The sequence below is a fragment of the Xenopus tropicalis genome, chromosome 6 (genome assembly GCF_000004195.4).
Source record: "Xenopus tropicalis strain Nigerian chromosome 6, UCB_Xtro_10.0, whole genome shotgun sequence".
Taxonomy (NCBI): Eukaryota; Metazoa; Chordata; class Amphibia; order Anura; family Pipidae; genus Xenopus; species Xenopus tropicalis.
This window is the reverse complement of record NC_030682.2, coordinates 135,176,819-135,191,082: the sequence shown is the minus strand read 5'-3', so window position 1 is coordinate 135,191,082 and position 14,264 is coordinate 135,176,819. Positions and strand designations below refer to the sequence as shown.

The following is a 14,264-nucleotide window of genomic DNA, read 5'->3' as shown; positions in this document are numbered from 1 at the left end:
CTGACCTATATAAGTAATTTAAGATTAGTACTGAGCAAAGGGACTAAGTTTTACCTGCAACATGCTTGCGTATAAGGTTAAAACTCCCATATGGTTGCCCTTTTATTAGCTCCATTGGGATCACCTGACTGTAGCTGGGAATAGTGGGGGCTACAACATGGAGCTGGCCACTGCTCCTGTATAAACAATAACACAAAAAGGGAAAGTTGTGCTCAACCACTAAATTGTAAACCATTAAGCGGGGGTGCAATGAGGCTGTGACCATAAAATACATATAAACAACCGCAAAAAATCCTCTGCACTCACCCATTATCAATATGTAGAAATTGGACACTAGGGCATTTCGCTACTAAGAAATGCCTTCCCTCCCCACCTCAAAAAGAGGGATTGTTTGTCCGTACATTGCAATATACTTCAAGCTGGCCAACTACGTCAAAGTCATCCCTTCTGGCCAGTCCTACCCTAACTGACCTATATAAGTAATTTTAAGATTAGTACTTTCCCTTTTTGTGTTATTGTTTATACAGGAGCAGTGGCCAGCTCCATGTTGTAGCCCCCACTATTCCCAGCTACAGTCAGGTGATCCCAATGGAGCTAATAAAAGGGCAACCATATGGGAGTTTTAACCTTATACGCAAGCATGTTGCAGGTAAAACTTAGTCCCTTTGCTCAGTACTAATCTTAAATTACTTATATAGGTCAGTTAGGGTAGGACTGGCCAGAAGGGATGACTTTGACGTAGTTGGCCAGCTTGAAGTATATTGCAATGTACGGACAAACAATCCCTCTTTTTGAGGTGGGGAGGGAAGGCATTTCTTAGTAGCGAAATGCCCTATATAAACACATGCACTCATGGCTTCAATTTAAAAAATGGAACATTGTGTTTTTTTAATGTTTTGACCCTCCTGTGGGAGAAACAAAAAGTGCCAAATGGTGAACCGACTTCTTTATATCAAACAGGTAAATAAGGCACTAAAACATGAACAGATTACTAAGGCAACCACTGTAAAGTTGCATCTTACTGACATACTATATCACACATTCTAGTTTTATTAGATTTTTGTCAATCTTTGTTACCAGATATTATTATAAAATAATCCTTTTTTAAGCTTATAATAATAATAAACGGTTGCATATTAGAAGAATGTCCTGTTGACTTCAACTAAACTATTAAAAAGCTAACAGCAATCTCTCCAACTACAACTCCTTCAGTCTTTTATTTGATATTAAAGCCGGTATTAAAACTATTCATTAAATTCCCCACAGAGCCTTGCAGAGATGTTGAAATTAAACATGACTTTTACAATATTGCTCAATGTTCTTGGTGCAACTGATTGCACTCATGTACCATTAGAGCTTTCTATGAGGCATAAAGTTATATTTAAAAACCTGAAATTGGTCTTTTTCCCAAACTTTGAAGAGTTTGAAGACTGTCAGATTGCTCAGTGATAAAAATGCTCTTTTCTAGTGATGGGCGAAATAATTCGCCAGGCATGGATTCTCAGCTAATTTCCATGTTTCGCCATTGACGGATTTTTTTGCCAAACGGGCAACAGAGTCAGAAAATTGTCACTCGCGTCCAAAAAAATTATTTTGCTGCGCATCATTTTCACCCCTTTCGCTAATATTTTGTTGTTTTCGGCAAAGCAAAATAGGACAGATTTACTCATCACTACTCTTTTGTGTTTACATGGGAAGAAAAAATAGATAGATAAATGGTTTAGTACAGGTATGGGATCACGAACTTCCGCCAAAAAGTGCGAACTTTTGCGAACTTTGCGAACCCCATAGACTTCAATGGGAAGGCGAACTTTAAAACCTAGAAAAGCCATTTTTGGCCAGAAAACTGATTTTAAAGTTGTTTAAAGGGTGCCACGACCTGGACAGTGGCATGCAGGAGGGGGATCAAGGGCAAAAACTTCTCTGAAAAATACGTTGTTGACACAGCGTTGCGTTTTGTGCTGTAAAGGGCAGAAATCACACTACATTCCTAAACTTGTGTAATAAACTGCTTTAAAACGTCCGGTGTCTACATGCCAATCAAGTTGTGTAAAGGTTACGGCCGGTTCACACGCAAAGATAAAACGCCGCAGTAGTGGATACGGAATATATTATTGCTGGTGGAAAAACATCGCTCAGGTGATTTTATTGCAATGCAATGTCACTACTATGTGTAACGTGTTTGGTGCACTACTATGAATAACAGCAAACAGCACTGGACACGTTAAAGAACAGTAACTTAAATTAAAAAAAAAAAAAAATTAATAATAAAAAAAAAGTGATCTGGTGCTGGGGGTGAACTACTAGGAGCAGCACACCAGTCCCCCACAGCTAGACTAATAGCACTGGGCTCTATAAATTACAGTAGCAAAGTAAAAAAACACAAATAAAAAAAAATGATTTGCATGTGTGGTTGGTGCTTAGTGCACTACTATGAGCAGCACAGCTGTCTCCAACACACACAGACGGAGCTGCAGTACACAATGAAAAGAAGAGTAACAGTAATCAGAAAATAAAAGCAGTCCTTACAAGGACTATTGGGTTACAGCAGATGAGATCAGCAGGACAGCTGTCCCCAGTAGCTACATACAGAGCAGTAGAAAGTAGATTACTAGTCAGCAAAGCTACCTAAACTGTCCCTCAAACCCCTGCACAGCTCTCTCCCTATGCTAACTCATCAAGCACACACAGGCAGAATGTAAAATGGCTGCTGGGCTTCGGTTTATATATGGAAGGGAGTGGTCCGGGGGTGGTCCAGGAGGGAGAGCTGCCTGATTGGCTGCCATGTATCTGCTGGCTCTGGGGTGAGAGGTCAAAATTTGGCTCCAGCTAAGGCGAACCCAAAATTGCGAACTTCGCTAAAAGTTCGCGAACTTGCGAACACCCGATTTTCGTGCGAATTAGTTCTCCGGCGAACAGTTCGCTACATCTCTATTAAATGATTCCCCTTTCTCTGTAATAATAAAACAGTACCTGTACTTGATCCCAACTAAGATATAATTACCCCTTATTGGGGGCAGAACAGCCCTATTGGGTTTATTTCATGGTTAAATGATTCCCTTTTCTCTGTAATAATAAAACAGTACCTGTACTTGATCCCAACTAAGATATAATTACCCCTTAATTGAAGCAAAACACTCCTATTGGGTTTATTTAATGTTTAAATATTAATAATCTTTTAGTAGACTTAAGGTGTGGATATCCAAATTACAGAAAGATCTCTTATCTGGAAAACCCCAGGTCCCGAGCATTCTGGATAATCGGTCCCATACCTGTAGTAGTAGCAGACTATTACAGGTACAGGTACTACAGCAGACAAACACTAAAACAACCTTGCTATTTCAATTATCAGTTTGGTTCTACAAATGTTATGTCTCCAAATGTTAAATCTGGAAGTTTTTTTTTCTCTGAAAAAAAGTAATTAGTACATTTCACGTATTGGGTGTTTTATATAACTGTTAAATCAAATAAAAAAGCACATAAAAATGGTTTATGCTTTCTGAACAGGAGACAAAGTCCTCAAATATACTACTATCATTATCCCAAAGGGAATTCAAGTTATCGGATCCATTTTGCTATAACTGTACCTACTGCAGGCTGGCAATTTATTAAATTCTTACAGAAATAGCCTGACATATTACTTTGGGATAACTCTGTGTATACCTGAAAATTACTGGTCTATCTTGTAGTTCTTTAAACATTTTTAAATCAAAAAGCCTTTTAAAATTTGAGTCATAAAAGTTATTAAAGTTATTTAAAAAGTAAGGTTATTATTACTATTACAAAGAATGGCATAAATATTGATCAGTAAATTACTGTAACATTGGTTTCCTATTTAGTCACCAAAATTCTGTTGTAGTTTTTTAAATCATATTAATAAAAATCTCTATACTTTTTCTTATGTGCTTAGTACTCTACGGGGCATATTTACTAAAAAAAAAAATTCTGGCCTTAAAAGTCGTATAAACTCATCATGGTATAAATTTAAATTAAACACGATCATTGCTGTATTTATAAAATGTCATAATTATGCTTGAATCATTCATACGAAAATTTACAAATTTACAATCAAAAATCACGAATTTTTTTTTTAGTTGAAAGCATTGTTAAAACTCAAAACATATGAGTTTAAATGGACATTCATTTCCATGAATCATTTTTATTTTTCCCAAACAGGAAGTGCTCCAGCAGCCATTTTAGGAACATTGGCACTCTTGTAAAACAATTATGTGTTTATGTTTCACTTGAAACTGGATGAAATAGAAAACAATGATGGGATTAATTTCCCCTTGAAGATGGGGTAAACTGAAAACAATGAAGGGATTAATTTCCCCTTGAAGCTGGGTGAAATTGAAAACAATGAAGGGATTAACTTCCCCTTGAAGCTGGGTGAAACTGAAAACAATGAGGGTATTAACTGCTCAGTGAAAGTTCAAGGACAGGCTGTCACTGACTATTCTATTCCTCTACTATTCTAAGCCTCCATAGGGCTTAGTGGTACTCGACAGATCAAATCTGCCAAACTAAACATTAATATATCATGAATTATGGGAGTTATTTTCAAAAAAACTTGCATTTTTCTGGGAACAATAACGAAAAAAATTGAGTTCTGGTGAAAACCCATTCATAAATCTTGAAATTATCAAGAAAAAATCTCAAAATTGCTTCGTAAATGTGCCCCTATGTGTTAAGGGTCTTAATGTATATTACTAACAAATCAAATATAAACACACTACAGATACAGTCCATTTAGCACAAAAATATCTGCTTTCTGAACATAATGTCCCAAAATATACTACTATCATTATCCCAAAGGGAATTCATGTTATCGTAATCCTTTTTAGAGATGTAGCGAACTGTTCGCCGGAGAACTAATTCGCACGAAAATCAGGTGTTCGCAAGTTCGCAAGTTCGCGAACTTTTAGCGAAGTTCGCAATTTTGGGTTCGCCTTAGCTGGAGCCAAATTTTGACCTCTGACCCCAGAGCCAGCAGATACATGGCAGCCAATCAGGCAGCTCTCCCTCCTGGACCACCCCCGGACCACTCCCTTCCATATATAAACCGAAGCCCAGCAGCCATTTTACATTCTGCCTGTGTGTGCTTGATGAGTTAGCATAGGGAGAGAGCTGTGCAGGGGTTTGAGGGACAGTTTAGGTAGCTTTGCTGACTAGTAATCTACTTTCTACTGCTCTGTATGTAGCTGCTGTGGGCAGCTGTCCTGCTGATCTCATCTGCTGTAACCCAATAGTCCTTGTAAGGACTGCTTTTATTTTCTGATTACTGTTACTCTTCTTTTCATTGTGTACTGCACAATTGCATGTGAACCAGCTGTAACCTTTACACGACTTGATTGGCATGTAGACGCCGGATGTTTTAAAGCAGTTTATTACACAAGTTTAGAAATGTAGTGTGATTTCTGCCCTTTACAGCACAAAACGCAACGCTGTGTCAACAACGTATTTTTCAGATAAATTTTTGCCCTTGATCCCCCTCCTGCATGTCACTGTCCAGGTCGTGGCACCCTTTAAACAACTTTAAAATCAGTTTTCTGGCCAGAAATGGCTTTTCTAGTTTTTAAAGTTCGCCTTCTCATTGAAGTCTATGGGGTTCGCAAAGTTCGCAAAAGTTCGCACTTTTTGGCAGAAGTTCGCGAACGGGTTCGCGAACTTTTTTTGTGAGGTTCGCTACATCTCTAATCCTTTTCACTCTAGCTGCACCTAATGTAGCCTGACAATTTATCAAATTCTTATAGAAATAGCCTGAGATCTCACTTAGGAATAGCTCTGTGTACACCTGTGGGCTACTGGTCTATTGAACAGTCCTTGAAAATAATCTTACAAAATCTCATAAAGTTATCATGTATTGAATCATAAGTTTAAATCAAAAGTTTAGTTAGAAATTCTAAATGTCTTATATTAAAAAAACCCTACAATTATCACTATTACAAAGAGTGGAATAAATAGTAAAATGTAAATGAATACTACTGTAACATCAGTTTCATATTTAGTCACCATATTCATAGAAATACTTTATTTTCATGCAACAGAAATATGTTACAGATAGTGATGAGCGGATTTTTTTTGGCCCGGCATGGGTTCACAGCGAGATTCCACATTTTTCCATGGGCAAATTTTTGCCACTTTTTTCTGAAAAAAATTAGCCACGACAAAAAAGTTGCAGAGACAAAAATATCGCCAAGACAAAAATGCCACTGATACAAGAAATACCCATTGACTTTAATGTATTTGGAGTGAGAAAAAATGCCCAGTGATTTACAGTAAATGCATTTGGAGAAAAACAAAAACAAAATAAGTAAAATTTGTCAACTATTGACTTCAATAAGTTTTGTGAATTTTTTCGCTGATTCGCTCATCTTTAGTATTGTATAAAAGAACTCGTCATAACATTCTGAAGACATTGTTGAATATTTTCCACTGCTACATACTACTCATTAAATTAAATTATATAAGCTTAATATATGGAAAAATACATTCCCCAAAAAATAACAGAGAGAGGAAAATGAACTCCACCATCTATGGGGATTTCCAAAAACTTAATACATTTAGAGAGAAGTAAGAGTGTTTACAGCTAGTATGGCTAAAGTAAATATTTTATAGGATGTCAACAAAAGCAAGGACACACATAAGGTTATTGCACAATATCTTAATTCAATCTCTAATGGAGGCCTTCGGAGTTGCAAACAAATGCTATAATAACAACATCTCTTAATGGAGACTGAACTTTCAAAATGCATAAATCTAAGGGGGTGGGGTATCCAAGAACAAATTAAGGCTACCTGAGCATTTCCTGTCATTTTCCCAGTCATTTTCAATGTAATCTTATTATTAACACTTTCCATACTGTCTGTTATTTTTTTTGCTTCATTTATGATCTATCCAGAAGAAAATATTGTACCTTAAAAACTGGCTAAGATTGCATAAAATTACAATTCTGTAACAGAACATTTTCACCTGTGTGAGTCTTTCATCTAAGTAATATATCCACTTAATAATGCTATTTAATTACATTTTAGGTCATTCAAATCAATTTTGAAGAGTTTGATCTTGAAATAGGATATGATACTCTTACAATTGGTGATGGAGGAGAAGTTGGAGCTCCAAAAACGGTTTTGCAAGAGTAAGTTTTCTTACACTTAATTTTGATAATAGATCAATTTAAATAATATTGTTTATGTGGTAGGAAATGCTCCATCTATTAAGAAGAAATTTGAAAAGGGAAACTGTTTTGAAAGGAAAAAAAATGTTTCCTGTAATAGAAATAAGAAACATTATAAGTATAATGAATACAATTTTTCTATCTATATGCAGGCATTGTGTCTTTATGAGTTTTAATGGACATTTATCATTATTGGTCTGTGTTTCCTTTGCCTAGATCAGGGGTCCTCAAACTTTTTAAGCAGGGGGCCAGTTCATGGTCCCTCACACTGTTGGGGGGCCAGATTAAAGTCCTCCCCCCTGTGTCCTCCCACTCCCCGCTGCATCCTCTGGCCCCCCCCGCGTCTTCTGGCTCCCCGCTGCTTACTCCGGCTCCCCCTTGCATTCTCCGGCTCCTCCCTCATGCTCTGGCTCCCTGCTGCATCCTCGCATCAGATCATAGTGGGGGCCAGTAAAATTACCTTGGGGGGGGGGGCTGTATCTGGCCTGCGGGCCATAGTTTGAGGGTGCCTGGCCTATTTTATGACAAAAAATGACTCCAATGCTGTGGGGCAGATTTATCAAAATGTGACATTAGAGCTCACCAAAGTAAAATTTCCCCACTCTCAATTCATTTTTATGGGATTTTTCAATGTAGCTTTTAAAAATCCTATAGGAATGACTGGAGAGGGGTGGAATTTTACTGTAGTAAGCTCTAATTTCACACTGATAAATCTGCCCCAAAGCCTGCAGAAAGAGATGCTGCTGACTATAGTGATAAAAAAAACTTGGTTATTTTGAAAATAGTACAAAAGATTTTTCTATGAGATCCATAAGATTCAAATATGTGTTGTATTTATATTAGTTCATAATAGTTTCCCATAAAGATTTACTTAAATGTTTTGGGGTTTCATTTTTCCTTTTGTCTCTTAAGTTAATCATCTGTAGTTTAAACAATAGCAACATCTAATGATATTACATGATAAATCAAAATATGTTTTACTTAATTTTAGATTAACTGGAAGCTTCGTACCCGATTTAATTGTTAGCATGAGTAACCAAATGTGGTTACATCTCCAGACAGATGAAAGTATTGGATCCATTGGTTTTAAAGTTAACTACAAAGGTAAGATCATTTTATATTACAAACTGATAGCACTCTATTTTTATTCTTTGTTGGGAATAGATGAAACGGGTTTGGGACCTGTTTTCCAGAATGGCTGAGACCTACAGATTTCTGGATAAGGAGTCTTTCTGTGATTTGGATCACCATATTTTAAGTCTATTAAAAAACTGTCTTGGGTAAACATGTTGTTTTTCTAAAAAAAAAAATAGTAAATAGAGCTTCTCCAGCAGAATCCTGCATTGAAATCTGTTTTTCAAAAACATAGATTTTTTTATATTTAATTTTGACATTTCACATGGGGCTAGCCATATCCTTCATTTCCCAGGGTGCCACAGCCATGTGACCTGTGCTCTGATAAACGTCAGTCACATTTTACTGCTGCGCTGCAAGTTGCAGTGACATCCCCCCCTCCCAGCAGCCGATCAGCAGAACAATGGGAAGGGAGCAAGATAGCAGCTCCCAGTAGTTATCAGAATAGAACTCAATAGTAAGAAATCCAAGTCCGGCTTAGGACTCATTTTCGGCCACTGCGCAAATTTGCTTAGTTTTGGTAAATAATGCTTGTGTTGATGGAGAGATCAAAATAACACACAGATACAGTGAGCTGAGTGCAATTTCAAGTGCAGTTGTCATGCTTTTTCCCCACAATGTAGAGGTTTTTCCCAGAATGCAAGTGTCATTGTGGCTGCAAGCATGAATTGAGCCTTTAAGCAGTTGCATTACACCTGACATATTTGCATCCCATTTGCCAAAATGGACTCAACTGGTGCTTTGTTGCCAAATCTGTGCAGTTTTCTGAATGTATTAGAAGTCTGCCTAACGTTATTTGCGCATATGGCGTACAAGTGACATCTGCGGCCTATTCTTTTGGTGCAATTGATGCAAGGAACAAAGGGAGCCCTGGGTCCCCTGCATCAATGGGGGCAGCAACACCTAATTAAGAACAAAAGGCAGAAAGGCAAAAAGCACTGCATGGCTGAGTGCAACTATACAGAATGCATAGAGTGCATTTTTATGCAAGTACTTTTAATGAAAGTGGTTTTACATGCAACTCACTCAAAGTGCACAAGTTACCCACTGCGTCTTCGGATGCAAACGAGCCCTATTGTCTTACAGACCTGTTTGACCATATTTTGACCATGTTTATGACAGTTGCATTTTTGCAGGTCACTGTAATAGTCAATTTGATCCCCAGTTCCACGTAATAAGAAGATTATTTTTTAAATTGACAATTGCAAAATCCCCTTATTTTATAGAACTTCTGCTTCTGATAGCTTTATACTATTATCTCTACCAAGGATTTTAATATATTATTCTCACATAACAATGTTACGTTAGTACTTTGCTTTGATGTGTCAGGACGCGTGAAAATTTCCTGCAGAAAAAAAGAAAAAAAAAACCGAAAGAAAGTTGTCAGCACAGTATTCGGTCAACTTTGCATAATAAGCGCTGCATATATTCTACTATCTCTTAACCTTACTGAAACTGTTGGTAGGAAGCTTAATCATTTTCAAACTTTATAGTACATTTAATACCTTTTGAAGTGCCTGAAATAGAAGGAGGATATAAATGTTGAATAGATTTCTTAAGTGTGTTGTTTTAAAAAGCAATTGAAGCTTTTCCTGAAAGGAATAAATTGACGGTATAGACGTGTTCCAGAACCTGGGAATAAAGCATTATGTTTAGTGATGGGCGAAATAATTCGCCAGTCATGGCTGTGCGGCATTTTTCAGCGTTTTGCTATTGGCAGATAGTTTCACAAAGCGGGCAACAAAATTTGCAGTGGAAAAATTAGGCGTAAATAAAAAAAATTTGTTTGGTTGTGCAAGTTTAAAAATGGCGCACGCAACAATTTTTTCATGCTTAGTGAATCTCTTGCATGATTTGTGAATTTTTTATACCATTTGCCATCATTTTTTGCAAATTGTTTGGCGAAATGGGACAGATTCAGTCATCACTAATTAGTTGGATGGTATGTATATTAAGTAATGTTAGATTTTATATATATATATATATATATATATATATATATATATATATATATATATATATAGCAAGAAAATGAGCTGCACTCACCAGGACTTGGCAAAAATATAATAAGTTTATTTAAGAAAAGAGATCCAACGTTTCGAGCACTAACTGTGTTTTTCTCCCTGAGGAAGAGCACAGTTAGTGCTCGAAACGTTGGATCTCTTTTCTTAAATAAACTTATTATATTTTTGCCAAGTCCTGGTGAGTGCAGCTCATTTTCTTGCTTTGTATTTTTTAGCTAGCACCCTGGGCATTTGAATTTCAATAGGGTGTGCTCCGTTTGTTCTTGTTATATATATATATATATGTATATGTATATATAAATATATTTATATATTAATAGCCCAGGAATGGTGCACACAGAGAACTCCAGAACTCGTGTCCTAAAGACGGCTTGAGTCTAAGCCGAAACGTTGAATTAAACAACATTTTTTGTTTTGTTTCATATAAGTCCTGTAAGTGCGGTTTGTTTGTGCTTACTATATATATATATATTTATTTATATGAATGAGCATATTCATTTGTTTTTGTTTCTTATTAATTTTCCAATATATACATTTCTTATAGCAAGAAATATTTTCAAGTAATAGTAACAGTAGCGTAAATAAGCAAGTTAACCAATGCACTAAGTTTGGATATTAGTCATCCAGAGTTGATAAGCTTCCAGAACTTTTTTCCCCACAAAATCCATTGGAACAGCCTTTTCATTGTCTAAGTTATTAGTTACTTCTCTTATCACTTGTATGAACGTATGAAGAATTAAATGTAGAGGAAAGAAATATATCTAACGTAAGTTGGAACATTTTTAATTATCCCTCCCTCTTTTTCCTTCTAAAGTCTAAATTACTTTTTTTGTCGCGCACAACTTGTTTTGACACGGCTGCATCAATTTTGACATGCCCACACCTATTTTGACATGCCCACATCTAATTTGATATGACCGTACCCATTTCGACATGACCGTGCCCATTTCAATATGACTGTGCCTATTTGACATGACTGCACCCATTTCAACATGACCATGCCTATTTGACATGACCACACCCGTTTCAACATGACCACGCCCATTTCAACATGGCCATGCCTATTTGACATGACTGTGCCCATTTCAACATGACCTTGCCTATTTGACATGACCACACTCATTTCAACATGGCCTCGCCCATTTCAGCATGACCACGCCTATTTTGACGCAACCACTCCCATTGTGGTGCGACCGCACCCAATTTGACACGCAACTAATTTTTCTGCAGCAAATTTTCATTGAAGTTACGTGAAACAATTCGCCAATGGCAAAACGCAGGAATTTTCTGCAAATCCATGCCTGCTGAAAAAACTCACTCATCACTAGCTATTACAGTTTTTCTCTTTAGCTTTAGCACCCACTCTTCGGGTAGCAGGGTACATCTTATCCATAAATTACCACATAATATTCATTTGTTCCTTTGTAATGTTATAATGCCATTGCAAAAAAAAAAAAAGGTATAATGACCTAACAACCCATGGAATTGGTATGTTCCAGGGTGTGGTCAGTCAAACAGAATATTAATGATAATCTCACAGTAGGCACAGCTTCTTAGGCTTTCTTTCTGTATGGAGAGATGCCTTAAATCTATATGATCATGAATAGGGATGAGAATTTTTTTGCCAGGCATGGATTTGCAGTGAATTTCCACATTCGCAGCAGGAAAATTTGTCACGTGGAATTTTTTGTCACGCTTCAAATTGGGCGCGGTCACGTCAATCCAGGCGCGGGTGCGTTAAAAGAGGGATGTGGCCGCGTCAGAAAAAGGTGTGTTTGCGTCAGAAAAAGGCGTGTTCGCATCAGGAAAAGGTGCGTTTCGTCCAAAAAATGCGGGTGACAAAAAAAATAGACGCAGATGACAGAAAATAGACGCAGGCGACAAAAAAAATCGTGCAACAAATACGCTTCGCAAATTTTCTTGCCATTTCGCGAATTTTATGGCGAATGGGAGAGATTTGCTCATCACTAATCATAGGAGTTCCTCCTCAAGTGAACACAACTGTGTAAAATAGTTAAAAGGTATAGTGGCCCTTTAAAAATAATATACAAATAGAGCCCATGGTATGGTTATGGCTGTGCAATCTTAAAGTTTACGCCTTTTGCAGCAATTGTGTCCTTATGGAAGATAGAAAAGAAAACCCGTAGCAGCTTATTGTACAAAAGAGGAAAGAGTATTGGATAGTAACAATGGTACAAACATAATCATGCTGTAGTCAAAGATGTAAATAATGCATCTAAACAGTGCATAAAAGAAAAATCTGTCACAGAGGTGGGAATAACTGTCTTATGGGTGTTCCCCACACTCATGTCAAACTTCTTTTCTGTTTTTAGAAGAATAGAGAAGGGTCTCATTATACAGAAAGAACAGCTGGATTTTTTAAAGTACAAATTTAATGAAGCAAATTGCATTTCCAACAATAATACCTAATCTCTTATGATTAATTACTTATGCTTGCAAATAATAAATCTATTGTTAATTATCAAGCAGTATCAGTGCTTTCATACTTGGGTGGTTATATCATTTTATTCCTGCTCTTTGGATAATAAGCACTGCTTAAATTTGTTCCCACTGCTTTGCTAAAGATGAATACAAAACAAAATGTTATTTGAGAGGGTATGAATTAAATACGGTCCCTAGAGGGATGCGTGTCCTTAATATAAGTAAATGTGCTCACAATAAAAATGGATTAACTTAAATGCATTTTGACTTGCAAATCCAGCTGAACTTTAGTTGGGACTGATTGGTGCAATGAAATTAAAAAAAAGTTTGCAACATTGCCCATGGGATATAAATTGACTATATACCCAGATATGAATTTATAAAAAGCTAAATTACTCTTGCTTTTTACAGTTTAACACTTTTCTTGAAGGGACCGTCAGGCCCATGCCTCCACAGTAGGCAGAGTTGCACCCTTAGTAACCAATCAGTGATTCATTTGTTCATCCAACTGTCAGTACAACTATGGAAGCACTTGACTGGTTTCCATGGGATACTACCAAGGTCCACATTTGCCTAGTGTTAGTAAATAAACCCAACTATACATTGATGTATGTTCAAATAGCATGGAATCTATGAAGCCAACATGCTTCAAAGTATTGTAGTTGATCTAGAAGGGGGTGATATGACTGCTGAAAGAGCTGGCTTCATTAATGTCTGGAGCAGTCATCTGTCAAAGGGGTTTAGCAGTAACATATAAATAATATATCTTAATATACAATCATTTAACAAAAGATACAGTATCATTGTCTATGAAGATTCTCATTCATCCACGTCATGATATGCAGTATCTAGTAGAATTAAGTCTAAAACAACTGGAGTTTTTTCTTGGAAACATTTCACCACTCATCCGAGTGGCTTCTTCGGTTTAAATGACTGGTAGGGAATTCCCTGGTATTTAAACCTTTGATGGTAGTACAATCACAGGCATCCAATCACAATGGTTCCTATGAACTTATTCAGTTAGGTGTTGGCTGAAACTGACTGGTGTAAGAGGGTATGATCCAGTCACAATGGATCATTGTTCATTTACTAAACTTTGGAAGTACAAAACACATGCAATACTTTTTGTACAAAATGTACTCTCTTTCCACTTAGTACTTGTACTACATAAACCTTTGCACCCAATTCCTAGCCACCACAGGGCATTTTTTTATTTGAATCTTTGGATAAAATATCTTCAGCAGAATAATTTGTTACTGCCACTAATAAGATTAGATTTGTATTACTGAGCATGTTGCGAATAAAAAAGCAAATGTAGTTATATTCACAATAACTACACAGAAATAAAAGAATGCTCTCAAGTTCACAATTATCCATTATTCTCATCTATTTCTTGTTTTGCTGAATAGCTGAAAGTGTAACTAGTTCAGTTGCAGGATAATGTTGCTCGCAACAAAATCTGTTCTGTCCTGGCATTTATTGTCCAA

At 36.7% G+C, this 14,264-nt stretch overlaps 1 protein-coding gene across 1 annotated transcript in view; it reads left to right on the top strand.

The window, feature by feature from the left end:
• csmd3 (CUB and Sushi multiple domains 3) overlaps positions 1-14,264 on the top strand; it is a 657,789-nt gene that overhangs the window by 324,964 nt on the left and 318,561 nt on the right. Inside the window, exons 12-13 of the mRNA XM_018094906.2 lie at positions 7,035-7,138; positions 8,169-8,281. Of these exons, the coding sequence (XP_017950395.2) occupies positions 7,035-7,138; positions 8,169-8,281 (217 nt within the window). The remainder of the gene's footprint in view (positions 1-7,034; positions 7,139-8,168; positions 8,282-14,264) is intronic.